The sequence below is a fragment of the Protobothrops mucrosquamatus genome, unplaced genomic scaffold (assembly GCF_001527695.2).
Source record: "Protobothrops mucrosquamatus isolate PMUCROS unplaced genomic scaffold, P.Mucros_1.0 scaffold1226, whole genome shotgun sequence".
Classification (NCBI taxonomy): Eukaryota; Metazoa; Chordata; class Lepidosauria; order Squamata; family Viperidae; genus Protobothrops; species Protobothrops mucrosquamatus.
The window spans coordinates 207,547-230,205 of NW_015387434.1; the positions used below are offsets into that span (position 1 = coordinate 207,547).

General features: G+C 37.4%; 1 protein-coding gene across 4 annotated transcripts in view; it reads left to right on the top strand.

Moving 5' to 3' along the window:
- The first annotated feature begins 7,979 nt into the window (after nt 1-7,979).
- Nucleotides 7,980-22,659, top strand: part of SLC39A10 (solute carrier family 39 member 10) — a 36,239-nt gene continuing 21,559 nt past the window's right edge. The window contains exon 1 of one of the 4 annotated variants that reach the window (XM_015820980.1): nt 7,980-8,031. Coding sequence is in view for 1 of the 4 variants with exons in the window: in XM_015820976.1 (XP_015676462.1) it covers nt 18,334-18,411 (78 nt within the window). In the remaining 3 variants the exon portion in view is untranslated. Of the gene's footprint in view, nt 8,032-10,129; nt 10,220-18,258; nt 18,412-18,624; nt 18,644-22,659 lie in introns of those variants that run through there. The other 3 variants (XM_015820978.1, XM_015820976.1, XM_015820979.1) reach the window with 3 other exon arrangements.

A 22,659-nucleotide genomic window follows, 5' to 3' on the forward strand; every position in this document is an offset into this window, starting at 1 on the left:
TTTTTACTGGCTAAATATTCAAGAAGTCCCTGACTTGTGACATTCTAAAATTTGTTTGATTAACTAAGCTATGAAAGAATCTCTAAAGCTTTATAGTTAAAAAAAATCAGGGATAAACCCATTCAAATAAATTTTTCAAAAATAAATGAGGTTGGTGTGCAGATAGAGGTCTTTTACCCTTCAATAACCATATGTTTCCAGAGGAAGAAAAAAATGGAACTTGTGAATGGCTCCTTTCTAGGCCTGCTTTGCTTACATCTACTAAAATCCATCCTTTCTAAGTATTAGATCACCATTCTAGCTTGATTTGGTTAAGCTTAGGTATAAATATATTCTTGATTTTTTTTCCTGAAGTATGCTCCATTGAGTTCAGCATGATGTATCTTTTGATTAAGAGGGGATCTGAAATTCATGAAAATCCACTGACTGCAAATATTGCTTTATGTCCAGACCCTTGCCTGAATAGGAATTATTTTTCCTAAGCATCTTCACATATATTTACATATAGTAAGATGAAAATAGTAGCAGTACAAGAATTTCAACCAGCCAATTATTTTCAGAGCCTCTTTGTTTTCCCCATATCCTTAGGGTGGATTAGAGACGAGGCACATCTCTTGCTTGATACAGGTGGAGACTGCAGCTTTAAGTAACTTATACAGTGGTGGTTGAATCCTTATCAATCTGAGAATCCTTTAATCTTGTACAGTTATTTATTATGGAGGCTACTTAAACTATAGAAAATATCTATAAGGGGATTGGATAAGCATGCAAGCCAACACCTCCAAGATGCCTGGAAATCACATATTTAGCCTTATTGTGGATGGTTCATTTTATTTATTGGGGGGAGGGGGGGTTCTATCTTGCCAGGAACTCAAAGTAAGATATATAGTATTTCCTTTTCCAATTTTATCCCCAAACAGCTACAAGTTGAGAAACAGTGGTTGACCTGAAGTCACTCAGTGAACTTCCATAAGTAAAAATAAACTTAAACTTGGGTTTCCCTGGTCTTAGTCATAACCCTAAACTACAAATTAAACTTAACTCAGTTTATAGGGGTTCTCTACATAATTTGGAATTTTAAGGAGCCCAATATTTTTCTTTAGCACAGGGAAACTCTGAAAACAAAACTGTATCCTCTGAATGTACCATCATCAAAAGTAGCCAATGTGACTTTGGAACTCTTCTGACCATGCTTTCAAATAGAATCATAGAATTGTAGGGATATAAGGGACCTTGGAGACCTAGTCCAACACCCTGGTTGCAGCAGGTTTTGGTCACTTCACATGACGCTGGGACACTGTGACCGTCATAAATATGAATCAGTTGCCAAGCATCTGAATGTAAATCATAAGACCCTGGAGATGCTGCAACATTCCAGCTGATCGGCGCTTCTTCTGGGAGACTGGCGCTGATCCTGGCGCTTCCACTGAGCCCTGACAGCCCTGCAGCTACAGCCATTTCTTGCTCAGGCTTGTGCGGTGCTGCCACCGGTTCAGCTCATTCCCCTCCCCTGCTACTTTTCTAGGATGGTCGCGTACCACCTGCCAGGTGCCAATGTACCACAGGTGGTACCCGTACCACTAGTTGAAAAGCCTTGCTCTAGTAGTTCCTGAGCTCTAGGAGCTTTGAAAAATTTTGTTCAGTGGTTCCGAGATCACATCTGCCAGCTCCTTCAGAATCCTGGAGTGTAAACCCTGAGATATAAATCTGGAGGAAAATTTGGGAAAAAAACTCTCTGTAGCAGACTTGGCTATGGAAAGATGGATCTGCTGAATTAGTTTGGAACTGTGTGTGAAGACACCATAGCAACAAGGGAAGGGGAGAACCCTAGTCAAGCCAAGAGACTTCCTATAATTCTTTACAGTGTCAATAATTAGGCAAAATTATGCAAGATTGATAATGGATTTTTCCTCCCATGATTAAAAATTAAATATTTCATATCAAATCTCATGATTGCTTAATGGATCTATGGAAAGCAACGATTGCAATTCCTCCTTCAGCTATGATCCACAGGAAGCTAGGAAAGAGGCTGTCATTCTTTTTCTACTATTCCTAGTATCTAACCTTAAAGATAAAGCTATTGGTAAGAAAACCAAGGGGTTTTTTTTTCATTAAGAGCTAAACTGTCAAACAGATTCATTTAATTTTAAATTTAAAAAATATATAACTCACTTTTCCAATGAAAACCTGAGAGCAAGTTCCAGCACAGAAATATGGTAAAATAGATTTAAAATATTTGCACTATACAACAGAAACACCCCCCAATTAAAAATCAACAACAATAATAGAACAAGAAAATAAAGGGATGAGTTAAAATCTACAAACACTGTTTAAGGGCAGTCCCAAGTATACATAGAGTAGTAATCTAATCAGGAGGTCATTGGTCTATGAATGACAATGTAAATTGGATGTTCTTGGAATGAGCTGCTGTTGTTGTTCTGCAGAAGCAGGAAAAAACATTTCACCTACACAACTACGCAACTAAAAGAAGTGTTGATTCATCTATATGCTGTTACAGAACGTTAGAAAGAATAATAAATCTTGGACCCATCTATAAAATTGGAGTAATAAAGTTTTCCAGGACATCTATAATAAGGAATTTTATGAAGGCTATTTGTATATGACAGCAGAGACATTCTAAAACAAAAGGAAATCTATTTTCAAACTAAATACAAGTACTGTAATATCATTAAGCATGTTAACAAATCAGTACAATACCAGTCTCCTTGGAAGAAATCCATGAATAAATGAAATCTTATGTAGTTAATTTGTCAAGTTTACTTTAACAAAATTTAATACATAACTTTGACTAGACTTCATTCACAATTTGTAAACATTCAAAGAAACAATTATTAACCATAGATGGAACTGACATCATAAATCTTAACGGTAAAATTGAGTTAGTAGTGGGAGAAACTGAAAAATTCAGCAAGAACTTTTAACCTAACTCCACTTGTGCTTTAAAAAAAGCTTGAGAAATTTGGCCTAAAAGCAACTGTAATCAAATGAATATATTGTCAACTAAATATTTAGACTCAAATAATGACATCACTGACCTCATTTGACAAAGAGAGCCATTCAACACTATTGATTATTACTGGATCAGATATGCATTTCAGAATAACTTCTTTATAAGGTGGGATAATGAGCAAATAAAATCCAGATATTTAATATCTCCGTGGATTCTCCAAGGTTGGGAGAAGTGTACAAATACATGCCTGGAGTTTAAAACATTTAACTAATCCTTAATTTATTCAGAAACAAGATATCCACAATTTTAAAAAAACCAAAAAACAGACAGCAGATCAAACTTTCCTATATTTGTTTCTATCAGTTTCAAGCAAGTAAAAATCTTCCCAATGTTCTAAGAAAATAAAAGAATGAATGTTAAGCTACCAGAACTGGACTAAAAAACTGGAATCAAAGATGGCAACAAAAAGGCATAGAAAACTCTGCTACCTGGTTGTTTGGAGTTTTGCAACCCATATCTGATAGCCTTACAATAGAAATAACCAAAGATAATTTCCATGCTGTCAAAACAAACTGCTGCTATTTCAAACCAAGGGATGCTGTTGTGCTTTTAAAATCACTTCAAGCTGGCTTTGCTTCTGCTACAATGTGTGATATATGTGGGAGAGACAGAAAGGAAAATACTGTTAAAATAAATACTTTTAATCGTCTCTGCTTCTGCACAAAGACTTTGGAAACTTCAATTTTTTGACTGACAGATCCAGGCTACAAAAATCCAAACAACCATTAGATAGCAGCAAAGAAATATAGAAAATTATACCACATTGCAGACTCTAGCAGTTGTCTGTTGTTCACAGCCCAGATCTGATAACCCTTCTAACTAGATAAAGATTTGGAAAAGAAGATGACTTTCATAGGAAACATCAGACTGACATGCAGCTGGGGATAGGTGGTGTGGTGCTTAAAGGAAGCACCGCAATTATTTCAACACAGCTATTTTTAATTCAAGGAGCATAAAGCAAAGCGATAGCTGCAGCCAAATTTGTATAAGCAAGCATCTTTCCTAGTTGCCAATGAAGAGAGAACAAGGGTCAGATTTTAACCTTAAAAGAAGCTGCTAGCTTTCACCCACTACATTAGCAGATTAATTCTGCAAGTGAGTTTGGTATGGAGAGCAGGGGGAGATATTTGAGCTGTCTATGGAGGAAGGTGTAATTACTTTTGTCAGGGAACTTCTTTTAAAGGCAAAATCAGATCTTTTCACTATGGATATGAATGGTGCATACCCATTCAATTAGCCAATTACTTAATGTGCTCAAGAGACATTTGAGACCCTTGAAACTGGGAAAAAAGTGACTACTACAGTGACTACTACAAGAAACAAAACAATAGCACAAGAGACAGCCCATCCCCGCCATTGTTCCAGGAGGCAATTAAGACTTAGCTCTAGGGCCTTGGAAAAGATTAAAATAACTAAAGATTCCTGATATTGCACTAGAACTCTGTGAAGGAATATGAGTTCTACTATTATTATTAAAAGGGGATTGCAGTTATTCCTTTTGTGTTTCAATCTGACACTGTAATGAGGGAAGGTAAGACACAGTCTTTTTGGACTGGAGTGGCAATATAAAACCCAGTAAATATATAAATAATTTGTGATACACTACTACATGGTTAATATAGGCCTGGGTGGCAAAGCAGGAAAAAGAGAAAATTTGTATTTTTCACATCTTTATTCATAGCATTTCAAAGAGGAATACTGTACTTACAATGTACAGAAACATTATAGCTGGAATTGGATAATTCAAATTTTCACAGTACTATCAATAGATAATTGTTTTTTTGTACAGTATTTACTGGCCTGATTTCTACAGATCAAGTTGCTGTTAAAGGTATAGAAGCATTAATGTGGTTTCAAGACTGGATTTTTATATCTAACTAAACCATTGTATCATTATGTAGTTGTTTTTGCATGCTATAGTAACTGCAGTGGACCTCAACACTGTCAAGTTTAAGGCAATTAAAACATGTTTGTACACCCAGAATTCTATGATATTGACTATGAACAAATTATTCCTTGCTATTAACTATGTTATAGTTTTTATTATATCAGTACTTTTCTTTTCCACTAGATGTTTTAAAGTATGGGAGTTCTGTACTTTTAGTGAGAGTAACACTTTGGGATATTTTAAGATGAAAGTTGGCATAATCATTAATAAACAACTATTGTACTTATAAGCATAGAGGGAATAAAAAACCCACATATTTTAAGTTACATTAAGCAATAACGAGCCGCAGCTCCCAATTTTAAACACACTCTATCTTACATTCCTGCTTTTTTATATTTTTATTTTATATATCCCCTATTTCCTTTTGGAGGATAATAGCTTCCAGAAGCTCTGCTGAGATTCCTATCAAAATAGTAATTACTGAGTAAATAGCTGTTGTATGTCATTATTACTTCTTCTAATACAGAAGCTGCACAATATACTTTATTATTTAAAGGACATAGATTGGGATCAAGTGCACACTGCCTAACATCCTATCCTCAACTAGCATTGATGCCAATCTTATTTTTTAAAGGTTCCCACATGTGTCACCTTCCAAAATCATAATCACAGCATCCTAAATTGACTGTCAATAGTCAAGGTACCACTTCAGGAACTGCAAAGAAAAAAAGCTGAATAGGCACCACTGTGCTCTTAGCACCCATTATAGCAGCGGTTCTCAACCTATGGGTCGCGACCCCATTTGGGGTCGATCGACCATTTCACGGGGGTCGCCAAGCAAGGCTGTCCGCCATTTTTTTCCCTTTTCCGGCGGGTACCTTACCTCCCTTGAGCTGGGCCAGCTGGTGGTCGGCCTGCTCTGTCTCTGCCGCTTGCCAGCTATGCCTCGGCCGGCGCAGGGGGCGGAACCACGCATGCGCGGCGCTCCCGGGCAGGGAAAGTCCTCGACTTACGACCGGTTGGGCAGTCCTCGACTTACGACCGGTTTAGTCCTCGACTTACGACCAGTTTAGTCCTCAACTTACGACCAGTTGGGGGTCGCGGCATTAAAAAGGTTGAGAACCACTGCATTATAGCAACAAGCCCCTTTTTTTTCAACTTCTACTCTTCCCAGCTTGCTGTCACTTACATGCGACTGAGTGGACTATTATTTTTAAATCTCCACTTTGATGTTCTACTCTTAGAGAGAGAGCTGGGCTGTTCAAACTGCTGAGCCACTGTGGAGTACTACATGAACAGGGATTTGGGGCTGAAGTTCCAAGTTCAACTTGGCAAAATGAGCCTTTGAATGGGGGACAAATTCAACAGAATTGGTTAATTATATCTGAAAGCCAAAAAGCACAATACACATTAACATCTAAAAGAGATGGTTTTGAGTAAGTCAGTAAAACCAAAATGCTAAATTATCTATCTCCTGTCCCAAAAGTGTTCTGCTCTGTACAACCATTTTCTGGGGCAAAAAAAAAAATCATCTTGAAATATTTCCAAATTATGCTATAATTCCCTCTGCAACTCTGAATTACAAAATTCAGACCTCGTTAACTGGGGCACTGTAAATGATGGCAAAAAGGAAACAGATGCAAGTTTAATGTTTTAAATATCATCTGTGAGCTAACATATTCCAAACAGCTATGATTTGGGTGTTAGCCTGGCCGGTATCTTACTGCTTTTATGAACATCTAGGTAAAGAATGCAGATCCAAACCTGCTGTGTTCTGAATGGGTGTAACTTCACCTGCCCTTAATCTGCTCTCAAATTCCAAAAAGTTATTAACATTATAATCACAATCCTCCAAGGGCTGAATCTTAATGTAGGAGAGGCTGGCAGATACCAGAAAACTTCTGAAAATTGCCAAGTGCAGATTACATAAAACAACTCCCACAACAGGAAGCAAAACCCACTGGAAGTGCTTGCAATCTTAGACATAACTGTATGTGGCTGAAGTGGAATTCTTGAAAATACTGTGGAAGATTCTGAGGAACTGAGAGATAGGGATCATTAAACTTGTGGGCCAATCCATCACATACCAAGCTGCTGATTTTTAGCCCTTTGCTACATGTTCAACACATCTATCAATAACTTTCAAAGTAACAGAGCACCTGAACAGAAGACTTTGTTATGTTAGTAAAGTATATCCCACATCTTCACACAATCTGCAAGCAATTCTGAAACAGGGCTCTCAACTGGTAATGAGCAGTAGTGAACATATTTTTGTTCTTGCTTTGCAATATGATGTCTTGTTCTCTAACAAACATTATGTGTGATAATTACTATAGCGTATATCATTTATAGGACAATTATTGTCCCATAAAGTCAACCAGATCTATAAAGAAACATTATGAATTTTATATAAAACTAACAAGATAGACAATATTTAAATTTTTTAATTTCAATTGGATTTATCCTACAAATGTTTCTCTTAATGTGAATGTGCTACCCCCAAATACAATGTGATTATTCCTTAACTTTACATTCTTAAGAAATTACAATCACACACTTGGAACAACTTTCTTAATCTAATGCCCTCCCAATCCTTGTCAAACTATAGTTCTCATCACTTTCAACCAGGTTGCAAGAGTTGTAGTCTGATAAAACATCTGGAGGTACCTGGTTAAAGAAAAGTGCTTTGAATAAAAAGCAATAAAAGCAAGTATTCGCATCATCCCACTATTTTCTTTATAGCAGTTAATGTAAAAAGCCAATTCTCTGTATATGACCCTAAGTGTAGTGCTGAATTAAAAAAAAAACAGGGATTTGAATTACTCAGGAAAATCAGACTCCATTCTCCTTTAAGAAATATAAACTATAGGGGCATTTACCTGACACTGAAGGAAATCAGTGGGAGGTGCAATCTGAACAGGGGAGATAAATGAGTGAAGCTTATGTGAATGGTTGACAAAGGATGCATTGTTGAGTAGGCCCCCACTTAACCTGATCTGATCCTTTGTTTTTAACCTGGAAGAAATGGCAGCTCCTGAATATCTAATAAGTGTAATAAAAAAAGAGATGTTTCCTTGCTGTTCACATCTTTTGTTTGAAAGCCATCACTCAGGTAATGTGCATTTGATCCAGTTCTTGTTAATTTTGACTTAATATGCTGTGTGAATTCCATATGATCTATAAACCATGATTTAAAAGAAACTTAGTTGCATATCTGTAACCCTTTAGTTGTGGTGTAATTCTAAAAGATGTAACTGTTCCAAAGAGGCCAATATTACTTAGTATGTTCTGAAGCATTGCATAATTCAATCAACTATTGTGATGTTCCTGGATTTTCATTAGTGCATGGTGACTTTTAGAATATTGTGTGGCTATTTTTCCCGTTCCTCCATAATTGATTTCTACAGCATTTTTTTAAAAAAATGCTGAAAATCCATGGAAGGGTTACAGAGGTAACAGTGACATCGGCGTCCCACATATATTTCTAGGAACGAAGTAAAGTGATTGTTATCATAAAGGCATTTTTATATTTACAATGTGTATTTTACAGTGATGGCCCACATTTGGGAAATAACTCCTGAAGAACATCCATTAGGAACATAATTTATTAAAGCATCATCACAACATAGGACAAACATGTAAACTTTGTGCTTGGTATAATACTTCCAATATGGGCCTACTGGATTACTATTAAATGTGGACATACTGGAGTTTCAAGGAAGATTCCTGTAACACTATCTTCCCTTATGTATCTCCTTTCTTAAGAGGTTTTTTTTTTAAACTAGTAATGAAGATTGAACATTTGGCAGGGAATAAGAGATGGATCAGTTTTGAAGATGGCTATCAGGTCCCCAAACCCCTCATTGTTTCCCCTGCATAGTTATTCTACTTTTGGGGCCTGCCATTCTGCTGGGGGAGGGGGAGCATGCTTTTGCTTGGGATAACTCTCCTGCCTCTATCATCTTGAGAAAGGAATGTGTCTCCCTTATCAGGGAGATGGTTACAGAGAAATGAAAGCTGGAGAAGAATCTTGTACCAGCCGGCCAGATTTCGTGCCACCTGTGGATTGGCTGGATTTCAAATGGACATTATGACTTTGGTGGGAGGAATATATTGCTAGCCTAACTATACCGTTTACACAGGTTTTCCCCCAGATCTCGTCTTGACTTCCCTACTGTCACTGACCCCTAATAAAAGTTCCTCCGCTTTCTTGGGCGGTTAGTTGCAGTGGGTCCTTACAATGGCATTATCCACGTAAAAATGAAGGACTCCTTTCAACTGAGTTCAACCCTTGGTGACTTAGGCACATCAAGTGCAGTTCTTGGCTTCAAAATGGAAGGAAGTTGCCAGTGCAGTCCTCTGGGATTTTCTTCCCTTTCCCTATATAGCCTACAGTTCCCAGTGACCTTTTATCCAAGGAGAGCTAGGCGGAACCTGATTCGTTTTTCCAAGATCAACCAAGGTTGGACACCAATTGGGATACAAGAAGTCAAATGGCTGTTACGTACATTCAAAGCCCAACACGGCAGATTCAGTTACAAGTCCTAAAGAAATGGCCCACTTAGGAACCAAGTAATTTATGAATGGGGACGATTATTGCATAAGCCAATTTCAAAATTAGAGGTTTTGGCCCATTGATTATTCTGGTTATGGCCTTAATCGTACTTTTTATTCTCTGTTCTTCCTCCTGTGCAAATAATGTCTTTTCATTCTTTTCTTGCTCCACCCTTGAATTGCTTAAACTTTTACCCCAATTCCTCTCTCCAGGGAAGCGGTGAAATATGCAGGATCCTCATTTACACACCAAAAACGAGGAAAGGCTCCAAGTGGGCGGTCTCCGTTGTACAGGGGTTTACAAGCGGCTTCCCCACAACCGCCTCAATCCAGTAAACGCCGCGCGAAAAAGAAAACAAGCCTCTTACTGCTGAAAGCCCCTCACTCAACTGCGCATGCTCTCCTCTGCGAAGTGCCGCAGCCGCCGCCGCTAACGCAGTTACGCCATTTGCGTAGGGCCACTACTCTCCGCATCGGCCCTGCAGAGGCGGGGGGAGGTGAGGTGGCGTAGTTTAGCCGCGCGCCAAGCTACAGCTCCGCTTCGGCAGAAGGTCGGCGCCCGGCGTAAGCGATTTTGATGAATGGCGTAGCGGAGGCCCTGGGAAAGTAGCCGCAGCTAGCCGTCGTAGTAGCAGCAGCAGCAGCAGCAGCAGCAGGAACACTCCGGAGTGGGAGGAGGCGGCACCCGCGCGCGGCGGTTTGGTACCGAGCGGAGAGGGAGATGCACACGGCACACTCGAGCTGAGGTAGCTATAAAACCCCGTTTGTTTACATTCCCTCCCCCATACAGGCCGGCTGGCCGGCTCCGCGGCGGTAGTTCCTGACGGGAGAGGGAAAGGGAGATGGCGGGAGGGGGCGCGCGGGGTGGTCGGGGCGGCGTCGGCGGCGGGGGAGGACGAGGGTCGGTTCGAAAAGAGTCTGAGTCTGCCTTGCCTCGGCGGCGCTGCCGACGCTAACGCCCCTCGGCCTTGCTACGGGAGTGAAAGAAGGAGCCTGAGGAGACCAGCTGCCCCCCGCCCTGAAAGCTGCCGTTTCTGCGCCTTGTCGGCCGCCCGTCAACCCACCCGACTTCCACGACGGACTGGCGGGTGGAAAGCGGCCCGGGGAGAGGGGGTGGCGGAGGGGTGGGCTAGGCTTCTTTGTTCGCGGGAGGCCGAAGTGGCTTCCCCTCCCAATCGAGGTGTGCGGGGAGGAAGGGCGAGGGGAACAAAGATAGGAGCGCCGCGGGGTTTGTTCGGCCGGCGGAGGCGTGGTAGATGGGTTGAGGAAACTGGCGGGGAGCTGGAGGGATTCGTGTTTCCCTCTTTTCCTGGGCTGCCCACGAGCTGGAGAGTTTTATCGATCCATTTCGGGGCCTCGTGTGGAGGCGCTCCGTACTGCACAATATCTCTTATTCCTCCGCCTCTTTCTCTTCCCACTCCCTCCCTTGCTGGCTGCTGCTGTTCCAAATTTCAGGCCCAGGGCCGCTTTCACGTGTCCGTAGGTACACAGTAGAGGACCGCGCCACGAGTGTATTCTTTTGCTCTCCAACCCTGGTGGCGCTAACTCACTTCCATGGAAAAGTTTTTAAGTCCTTAAAATGTGATCGACCCGTTTGATTGCGACGAGAGAGGTTGCGCTACTCGTTTGTATGTGTTTTAAAAGCAGTAATCTTTTACTTTTCTGCATCTTTTCACACTTAGTATATGCCACTCATCTCCAGTGTTTCTGGGCGGCTTTCAATATGGCTTTCCTTTCTCTTCGTGTTCTCTGGTCCTCTTATGTGTTTGCCTACCCTTGCTTTTTTCTTTCTACCTTAAAAGTTGCAAAATAAAATGGAGGGGTAAGCCAGTAGAATGCAACAGCAATGAAAGCAATTCTGGTGTAGAGGTTAAGGTGTTAAATTTGCCATGGAAACTCACTGGGATTCAGACCAATCTTAGTTCCCAGCTCAGTTTACCTGACAGGCTGTTATTGTGGGAGTGAAATAATTTTCTTATAAATTGTATTGAGCTTTTGGAGGAAAAATAGGATGGAGATATATATATATATAATGGACAAATAAACAGACTGTTTCTACAGATTATTACCACAGAAAAGGTTTGACTAATTCCTAGGACCTCACTTCATTGCTATTAAGTATCTTGAACTATGTAATCCCCTCATAGGCTAGGAATTATAGTATGCCATACAACATCATTGGAATGAATTTGGCTGGAAAATATTTCTGTGAAAGAATTATTTGCAACTGTTCTTTGGAACTAAGGATAATTCCTGTTACATTTCTGTATTGTAAACAAGGTATAAAAATGGTCTAGTAGTTGCAATGCAGGTAAATGGAGCATTGCATTTAAAGGGGGGTGTTTGATTAGTTTGCAATCCAGTAAGTAATTTGTGTGCATGTTATTAAGATGATAATATAAGTAGTTTGACTACTAGCAATCATTTTTCCGTGATATAACATGTTTTTAAAAAGGGACACAACTGATTTTTGAATAAAAATTTAGTATGCAGATCGTAACTTTAAAATGCCATCCACAAGATCATTTGCAAACATGTTAGTGGTTTTCCTTGTTACTTTAAGAACTATGTTTTATTTGAAGATTTTAAAGTGAAGATTTAGGGTGCCAATCTAAGCAGATTTTTAAAAAGTAAATTGAGTTTTCCTCTTACCCTTACAATACTGTTTGGATTAATACCTTCAGTATTTGACTGTAAGCCAAAAAAAAAACACAAAAAAAACCCACCCCACATTCTCGCTACTCTTTGTTAGATGCTAATGAAAAATCAAAGAGTGTCATCTTTAAAGTTTTTTTTTTACCAAAAGTATTTTCATCTACAGATGAGCTATTTTTACTTGTCAAAATATGACTGCAAATCTGCACATGTTCCAAAACATGCACTAGCATACTATAGCATTTATCTCACCAGACAAGCAATCTTGATGTGCTAATGCATATTGATTTAGGTAGATGTAAGGAGAAATCAAAATTAGGATCCCAACAGATTTTTTTTTCTAAAAATACAATTTATGACATAATGGATACATCAATCTATTGTGGGATTTGCCCCACATCTGTATGTGTACATGTTGACTCATGGCAACGGCCTGTACAAGTCCCTGCAATTTTTTAGGCAAGATTCCATAAGTGGGTTGCCATTGTCTGACTGATCCAAAATCGCCCACTCTGTTTAGTCCTAAAGTGGGACTAGAATTCCCAGTCTCCTGGATTCTAGCCTGATGCCATAACTACTATACCATACTGGCTCTCCCCAAATAATTGTGCATCATACTACAGATCACTTGTAAAATTTGCTGGAAATGATTGCCTTGAATGTTTGCTTAAATACATGTTGCATTTATAGTGAATATCCAGTTATTTAATGCAAGCTGGATTTTAGGGTCATTGAATCATGTTCTACCATTTTATCAAAATTGCATTCCCTGATTCAAAAACAGCTTGACCTTATTTGTAAAGTCTTCCTTACACTTTCATGTTAGGTAAGGTTTAAGAAAAACAATGTGGAATGTTTGGATTGTTCTTGGTTTCAGACAAACCAACATCTGGGGGGAGGAGAATTCCAGAGAGGGAATCCAGTATGTGGTGAATAGGACAAGGTTGGTACATTTTATGCCCTTTGTCCCCTTATACTCTCAGCAGCTCACAGTGTAGCATATCCTATTGATCCACTTGCATTACTCTTGATTTTTCTAGCATTTTCCCTCCCTTGGCCTTCCCCACCAGATATGCTGAAGGAATACTGACATTTATTATGAAGATTTTCAACAGAAAGCAACAGGCTCTTGGAATGACATATTCTACTAGCTCAATGGTTCTCAACCTGTGGGTCGGGACCCCATTTGGGGTCGATCAACCATTTTACGGGGGTCGCCAAGCAAGGCTGTCCGCCATTTTTTTGTCCGCCATTTTTTTCCCCTTTTCCGGTGGGTGCCTTACCTCCCTTGGGCTGGGCCAGCTGGTGGTCGGCCTGCTCCGTCTCTGCCGCTTGCCAGCTACGCCTCGGCCGGCGCAGGGGGCGGAACCACGCATGCGCGGCGCTCCTGGGCAGGGAAAGTCCTTGACTTACGACCGGTTGGGTAGTCCTCGACTTACGACTGGTTTAGTCCTTGACTTACGACTGGTTTAGTCCTCGACTTACGACCGGTTGGGGTCGCGGCATTAAAAAGGTTGAGAACCACTGTACTAGCTCTTCCTCCTTTATTTTCTCAGCATTTCACTCCTGACCATTTATATACTTGGCTGTTTTCTCTCATCACTTTTTTTCTAAACTACTTAACTGTGGTCCACCTTGGGAGCCAAACAGTGCCATTTTGTTACATTCTCAGACCAAAATCATCTGAAACAAACTTGAGCATGGATCAATCAAAGTTGATTGGTCTATGTGCATCCTTAAAAGCCCTTAAAATGTGATCTGTGAATATTCTGCAATCCAGTTATCTTTAGTTCAGCTAGTTTGGAGAATTGCTTTCCCAGAATAAAGCTTAATTGTGCTTTGGTGTAATGAGCTTATAGGGAGAGCTTGATTTTACAATCTGCATTTTTTTAAAGTTCAGGAGACTGTCTTTCAGATACATTTTGCTACTCTGGGAGACATTACTGCCTTTCATTTCATCTTATCCTTCCTTCATTGCTATGATGCTACCAATTCTAAATTATTTCTTCATATTGCCTGAAAGTAAAACTAGAAAAGGAACTAATAGAATAGCATTGGTATCCAGCCTGGCTCACTAATCTGATTGCTGGCTCTGCATGGCAAAATAATCACAAATTCTAACTTGCCATACACAGGCTTCCTATGACATGATGTAGCTAACTAAGGCTCCGTCATTTGTTTGGTATAGCCATGCTTCACATAGCATGCTAAATTCTTTATGGATTTGTCTGGTTGAGATACCCATAAAATGAAAAAATACTGGTTCCTTTCAAGAAGAAGCAACTGCATGTTGGGGTTTCTGCCAAATGTAATTGGGCAAAACTGAAATCTGAAATACCTTGTACAGTATCGGATTTGGATAATTGCCTGTTCCGTACATAAAACAATTTGTACATTCCTAATATATGAGTTGGCACTTGCTCATGGGAATAACCAGAAAATGGGATTTGAGCATGATGCTAATGAATCAATAAAATGGCTCTGCAAAATTTTGGATTCAGTTTTGAAAAGTTACTCTTAAGAATGTTGCATCATCTGTTTCACCTCATTAAAACAGCTACATTTATTTCCAGAATCACAATATAGGAATTGCACAATCCTAAAAAAAGAATGCAGTTACCTGATTGAATTGTTGGGAGGTTCTTCATTTACACATTTAAAGTTCTCTCATCTGAAATATTCTATTAAGTAAATGGATTTTATATTTCATATAAATGATAGCCATTCCATCTTGATTCTTTATCCTTGCTATCTGTCTAGGAAGGTGTTCTTATGCAATCTAAATTGTTTTGGTATTGTTTTACTAATAAAAACAGGCTATTTTTTAAACTTTATAACAGAACATTCTGTCTTACACAAAACCTGTATTTTTATGTAAAATACTGTGTGTGTGTGTGTGCCAAGCGTGTGTGCTTTTGTGACTGGATGGCTGGCATAGCCAATACATCTATACATGTGTAAAAATAGTACCTGACCATAAGATTCTCCACATTGTACTGTAGTATCATATGTAGTAACATAACATTTATATGGCTATATAGGTTAGGTAGTGAATACTGAGCTGAGTGGAATTTACTTATGGAAGATGGGGATAGAAATGCAACTCTAATGTTTACTTTAGCACTAGAATTTACATGATTTCTCGATTTCTCATTGATGTTAATGAAAATGTGTGTGTTCTGAAGTTACAACTTGGCCTTTTGGGGTTTAGATGTTTCAATTTTATCTTTGAACTCTACATTTACTATTTGTGTAATGTATATCACCTTATTTTATGTTGCCATTTAATATTTTGCTTCAAAAAGTAATATCACTACATAATAAACAATTTAAAATGCATTAGAAAAATTATTTTTGGAGAAACAGCAAACTTTCTTATTTTTTAAAAAAATGAGAAAACTGAATTTGAACAAAATCGATTTGTACAACTAGGAATGAAAACACAGCCAAGACATGATAATGTTTTGCAATACTGATAATATTATTGCAAGTCTGTGGCTAAAATGGTAAATAATTGAAGGCTTAATCCTTTGAAAATGAGTGCAACATTTCAGAGTGTCAATTTCTCATAGTTGATCAGATTGTCAAGACTTACTCTGCAATCTCTTTAACATCAATTTAACTATTTTTGAAAAGTTGACATAATTATTTTTGATCATTCTACTCTTAAGTACTTTGAAATTAAACCATGTTTATCATAAATGTGTAAGAAAAATGTCTATTTTTATTTTAAAAATAGCAATATTTGTTTTTATTTTAAGGGCTGAAATAATGTTAGTGAGATTTGAAATAAGTTCATAAATATTTTCAAAGATTTCCAAATTTGTCAAAAGTCAATTTTGAGTAATTGTTTTTGAATTGTATGATCGAAATAAAGTTTCTTTGACAAAGGGATAAATTGTCTCTTCTTTTTTAAGCATAGAAACTTGGTGCAAGCTTTTTGCCAGTAGGGTTCTTTATATGTAAATAAACAAGCCAACATATTGCCTAGCCCTAGATCATCACAATATAGGTGAACAGAAGCATTGATTAGGACTGGGTGCAGCAGCTGTAGTTAGCATTCATTCTTACAGCATGAAGAATACAACTACAACATCAAGTCATAACTTCATTATATTTGAGAAGTAGCTGTTGCGTTTTTATTACCTCATACATCAAACCATGCTTTTCAGTGAAGTTAATTCTTTTATCTGAAATCAAATGATGTGCATACCTGTGTGAATGAGTTTTACCTCACATTTCAATAAAACAGGACTTGATAAGTAAAACTTTTAGGCAGAAATGATGCAATTCTTTCAGAAGCATTTTATTACATTTTTACACATTTCCACTTGGTTTCCTTTGGCTTATAGTTTTTAGCACAATCACATGCTTAATCTATTCAATACAAGCCCTGCCGAGTTCCATAAAATTTACTCAAATGGATTTAAATCAATGATGGTGTGAATTCTTATTTATCATCTCTGCTCCCACCTGCTCTTGAAGTTTAGTTTTGAGATTCTCCAACAGATTTGCAGTTGGGAAACAAGACACTGATGGGAGCTTTTCTTGGATGAGCAGGATTTTGCTCATACAATGTGTACTAAAATATTTCTCATTTGTAATTTTAACATTCCTGTTATGTTTGTACATATGCCCATGCTAAAAAATACGGTAGATTAAGTGACTTAAAAAGTGAGACGTTGATTTGAAAAAAGCTGCATATTTTATCTCTTAAAAAGCTATTGTTGCTAAAAAAAAAACTGAAAAAGGATTAGGATAAATTCACATTTCTCATATATATTCTGGAATATATTTTACAGTATTTGAGGATTATCTCTTGAAAACAAGCATCTTAGTAAGTTGGTTACTTGGCTAAAGCTAACATTTGCATTTTAAATGCCTCTAAGCTTTTGTTACTCTTAGGACAGAACATCCTAGTTTCAGATGACATCTGTTTATGGAAAGTTCAAATTTGCAGTCCCACAGATTTCTATAGTTGGCACAAATCAGTGACATGCCCCTATCGCTGATGCTTCCTTATGCTTTTGTTAGATAATTCAAACAAGGAAGCAAATGCTTCCTTATACTGTACTTTGTTAGATAATGCAAGCGAGCTGAGCTGCAACCTGTAACAACTATAGAGAGAAGACCTTAGCACAGGGGTCTCAAACTGCCGGTCCGCGGGCTGGACACGTCATCCGGAAGCTGCGCCCACCCCATTGCCGGCAATGTTGCGCGAAATCACGTGACGTCGCGGGTTTGCCATGTCTGCATTAGCATTTTAGCCTGAAGATTTAGAACAATTCTGTCCATGATTTTGGTATTTATTAAAAAAAAAAACTGGCACTTTATTTCAAAAAAAGATTCAAATATTGCTGGTCTTCCTTAAGAGAAAGTATTGCAAGGGAAAAGGTAGAAGAAAATGCAACTAGAGTAATATTGAACTTGTGTGTTCTTTAAATGTATGCCTTGTCTATTTAGACAAGTGGATATTTTAGGGACCAGCAGATTAAATGTTTGCTCCTCTCCAGCAAAGATTGTTGTTCTTAGGACTGGACATCCTAGTTTGAGATGACAAACCAGGATGTCCAAGTTCAATGTTAAGTATATATCCTCAAGATCCTCAGTAACAGATTTCTATAGTTGGTAGAAATCAGTGACATGTCCTTATGCTTGGTGATGCTTCGTTTTACTTATGTTAGACAAGTCAAACAAGGAAGCTACTGTTTCTAATGTAAGATAATACATCTTGGTTTCCTTCTCCAGTTGTCTGCTTTGTCAGAATTAAGGCATATCAGGCAAGGGGGGGGGTCTCCAAAAGAGGGCTTGCCAGGAAATAGAACAGGAAAATGTAAATATTCCAGTAGTTTACAATAGGAAATAATTTTATGCACATTCAGGAATAATTATGAACTTTTGGGTTTTGTTATGTTAATCTATCAAAACTGTTGAGACAGAAGCTGAACAAAGAATTGCTTTGCCAATGTGAAAATACAGTAGTGTGGAAACTCCTTTGAAAGATCATTGGTTTTTTATATATATATGAAGAATATTATCATTAAGGTAGTTTATAGGGTTAAAAGGTTATGAGGACTAAAATCTTATATTTAGTTTTTAATAATTGTGTTCCTAGAAAATTCAATTTATATACAATATAATCAAATATCACAAATTAGAAATCAAGGCTATAATAAAGGATTTGCTGAAAATTCATCATTTCTAGATGGAAATGTTGGAAAACAGGTGTAACCATCTGGAAATGCCAGGCCAGGGAAGGAGCCCTAGGATGTTCAATGTGTTGGTAAGAATCTATTAACTCCCTGCTCCACTGCTATATTTCCTTAGATGCTATCATGCAAGATAAGCAGTTAAGATGTGAAATTAGAATCTGACACATTGATGTTTTGTGGTTTCAGAATGTAGGATATGATAAATGCTTGTGAAAATAAGTGAGTCATAACGAGTTAGTTAGGCTTAAAGCTGATCATGTGTATTCTAAAATAAATCATACGGAGTGTAGAATTTACTCCTAGGTAAGTGTGCACAGAATTACTACTTTAGCTTTGAATTTGAGAATTGCAATGCAAAATAGATAATGATTTTTGCTAATTTACCTTGTTTAAATGAATGAGTGGCTTTCTCCGTTGTTAACTTTTCTAAGACTGGATAGTTGTTGGCAAAATTACGTTTGCCAATTAGGTATAGAAATAGAAAGGTAAATGTTTTTTTCAAGAGTGGTTGGCAACAGTCATTTTTAACAGCTTGTGTGGTTGCTATAGAAGGTAAGTGTGAATGAGCAAGTTGAAAGAGGGATATTCATGCATTTTCCTGCCATTACATTTTGTAAATGGCATTTTTAAAAAGCTGAAGTTAATTGCCTGCATTTTCATGTTAGCTGTTGGGGAAGACACTTCTCTTTCACCATACCTTGCAGTGTAATTCAGCTATTAATTTCTCAAGACAAGAAAATAAATCAGTATAATTGCTTTTTAGCCTATGTACAATATTGGTTATTCATTTGTAGTCCTGGGTTCCTAACTACTGACAAGTTCAGAGGAAGTAGAAATAATATTTATTTTGGGGTTCCTTCTTTTTCTGCCCCACACGGTTAAGAAGTATATAGTTTTTCTCAGCTTTAGCTCCAATTATTTTAAATAAAAATTGGGTGATAGTTATGGTTGGAGAATTGATAATAGTACCTTCTCTATTGTTCTGGCTCTTGGAAGTGTTTAATAAGATAGAAGTAGTTGGGTGAATGTTGATACTTGAAATAAGGAATAAAAGACTTGTACATGAAACTGAGTAGATAAACTACATCTATGTTTAAATGACTTCCTTGGATTAACTGGTTTTTTTGTAGTTTCTAAGTTGTGCTTTAGACCATATTTGGAATAGTAGTGTCTAGTTTACAGCGAAAAATGTGAGTAGCGTGCATAAGCACATACTGATTTAATATTAGGTTCCTTGGATAGTCATGTAAAAAAAAACATTCTCTGCCTTCAAAAGTTATTAGGTTAGTATTTTATCTATATATAGGTAGTCCTCAACGTACAACAGTTCATTTAGTGACTGTTCAAAGTTATGACACTGAAAAAAGTGACATGATCCATTTTTCACACAACCATTACAGCCTCCCCATGGTCACATGACCAAAATCGAGACGCTTGGCACCTGACTCCTATTGCAGTGTCCCAGGGTCATGTGATCACCTCTTGCAACTTTCTGACAAAGTCAACGGGGAAGCCAGATTCACTTAACCACCATTTTACTAACTTAACATCTGCAGTAACAACTGTGGCGAGAAAGGTCGTAAAATGGGGCAAAACTCACTTAACAAATGTCTCCCTTAGCAATAGAAATTTTGGGTTCAATCGTGGTCATAAGTCGAGAATTACCTGTATATAAATCTAATGTGTGGTTGCTAGGAGTCAACATCAGTACAGGTTTTGTTGTAATATAATCATATTCTCTTGCAAGTTTTATTGTGATGCATGCTCATAATCCATATTAAAGCTTAAATGTATAGCCGCATATTATGAATTATAGTTAAAAACTACAGTAAGCAGAAATTTGAAATCCTGTGAGCTTGCTCTTCATATTTGGTCACTTTAGGTAAAAATCCTCCTGAAGTGATTTCTGATGAATGTATAAATTGATCCAGAATATTAAAGTGCAGAAATACTGTTAGCAAGGTAAATAAGCTAATATATAGCTTTATACTCTGAGAAGGATTAAAACATAAATGTTTTAACAAACCAGAAATAGAGTAAGTATATATACTGTATATACCTAAATATACTTCAAGTAAATAAATATTGTTCCAATCATCATTTTACATTTCATTAAATTATACATTGGGGAAAAATAAAAACAGTTTTGATTTCTTTAGTTTTATATTATGTTTTCATCTGTGATCCCAATATTCTAAATTATATTTTAAAATGCCACTGTTAAATGTATTCTGAAAACTAATTTCTCTGAATATTGTAAAGTTTATGGATCTATCCATAGGTATGCATACTTACAGTAAGTCATTGAAGAATGTTTATTTGACTTTGATTATGAAGTTATCCAGAAATTAAGTGAAGCCTTTAAAATTTATTTATAGAAAACAGTGGATACATTTATAAATATATATGCTGTCCACTAATGATTAAGACCTACTAAATTATGTGCAATTAGATTTAAAAACAAAGAACGGTGATTTATATCCAGTTTCTTATTTTGTTATATCTGTCAAGAAATGCATGGGTAAATGCATTGACAAGTAAACCAATCTGATTGGCAACTAGATAAAGCCATTATATATTTTATCACATGGTGTCGTATCAGTTTGACAAGTGACAAGCAAATTTGTTATCCTAGAAATTTTTGTTTCCCTCTCCTGATCTTCCCTGTGATCTTCAAAGAGCATTCTGCAGGGAGGAAGATAATCCAGATATACTAACTAAGCCATTTCTTAGGAGACCTTAAGAAGACAGGAGGGGTGGGTTTTTTTTGGGGGGGGGGGAAATAATATAAAACCTCATGCCTTGTTTGAAGTTTACTCCTAATGATTGTTATATCTTCCTGTTATTGCAGCTTCAAAAGTTTGGTCATAAGTGTTCAAAAGCTTTTTTTACATTCTCTGAAGAGACTGTTTGCTGGCACAATAAGGTGGATGGGACAGTAAAAATTGATAGTGGGAGTGCTTTATTTCGACTCCGGTGAGACCATTAAAAAAAAAAACCCAGCGATGCAGCCCACAAAGTCCTCAATGCTCTACAATTTATTTATATAAAAATGATGTCTGCATGCATGATCAAATTGCAAAACTAATTTTTTTTTTTACATTGAAGAAGGCACTTTCTTTACATTGAGGAAGGACTCTGAGCAAAATCACTTACTGGAATTTTTAATTTGATATGATGATGTCAGACATGTAGCATTGTGAGCCACATTTTCTTTTGAAATTTTATATTCTAGTTATTTGATAACTGCTCAGTTTCTTAATGGTAAATGCGTGTATCATCGAATTTGTACTAACATAGTTAATTGCAGCACTCAGAGGTCATATATTCCTCCTTAAAAAGCAAGATTTAAGCACTGAATTGCTTCCAAGGAAAGGCTGGGGAAAAATTCTGGCAATACTGCTGTTTGAAGAGCCAGTTCAAAAGTGGGTAACCTGTATTCATACACATTCCATATATGCATTCCACAGAAATCACACACTGCAGGATTTCAGCAGCAAACCATGGAAACGGTTCTCTATTTTCTGATGGAAAAACAAAAATTGCTTATAAATTTTAATTTAGTTTTGATATACTGTACAAAGATGAACTACCCTATTGTTCTCCCCCATCCCGGCCCCTCGCACACATCCCATTAAAAAGAATAACTCAAAAATCCGCATTCCTTTTTATGTAATGCATTTATCTTAAGTTAGCAAAAAAAATCTTCAGTGCGTACAAAAGGCTGCCAGATAAGTTATCTGTGGGATGCAAACCTCCACATTTGATAGAAGTGTGTAAATTCAGATATCAGTGAAAGAATGTTAATGTGTTCATATGGAATTAAATTTTGAGTCATTTTCTTTTTTTAAGCAACTAAATACATTTCTGCTGAAATAAAGACTACCGAAAAATGTGAGTATTCAGAGCAGCTTCTGATTTACCCTTTGGACCCATAGCTTAGAAGTTGAAATAGATCAACAGCTTGCTGTTTTGAAAGAAAATATTTAAGCAAAACTTTTTGTATTATAAGAGATATTAATTCTGTGAATATTTATTTTGAATAATTTAGTGGCAAACAATATTACCATGTAATATCAATATAGATAATGTGTCTGTTTTCCCATCTGTGTTTATGGTTCCAAACTGACCAAGTCAGTTTTACATGCTGACTCTCATCAGTGAGTTTTGCTCTCTGGATTCAAAGGGAAATTTATGGTGCCACATTCATCAATAATTTGGTCTTGCGTTCCTAGATTGATTAGCTGACAATATTTCCGACATTGCTTTTTACTTGATAAAAGAACAATTAATAAGTATGCAAAATCAGGTTAGGATCT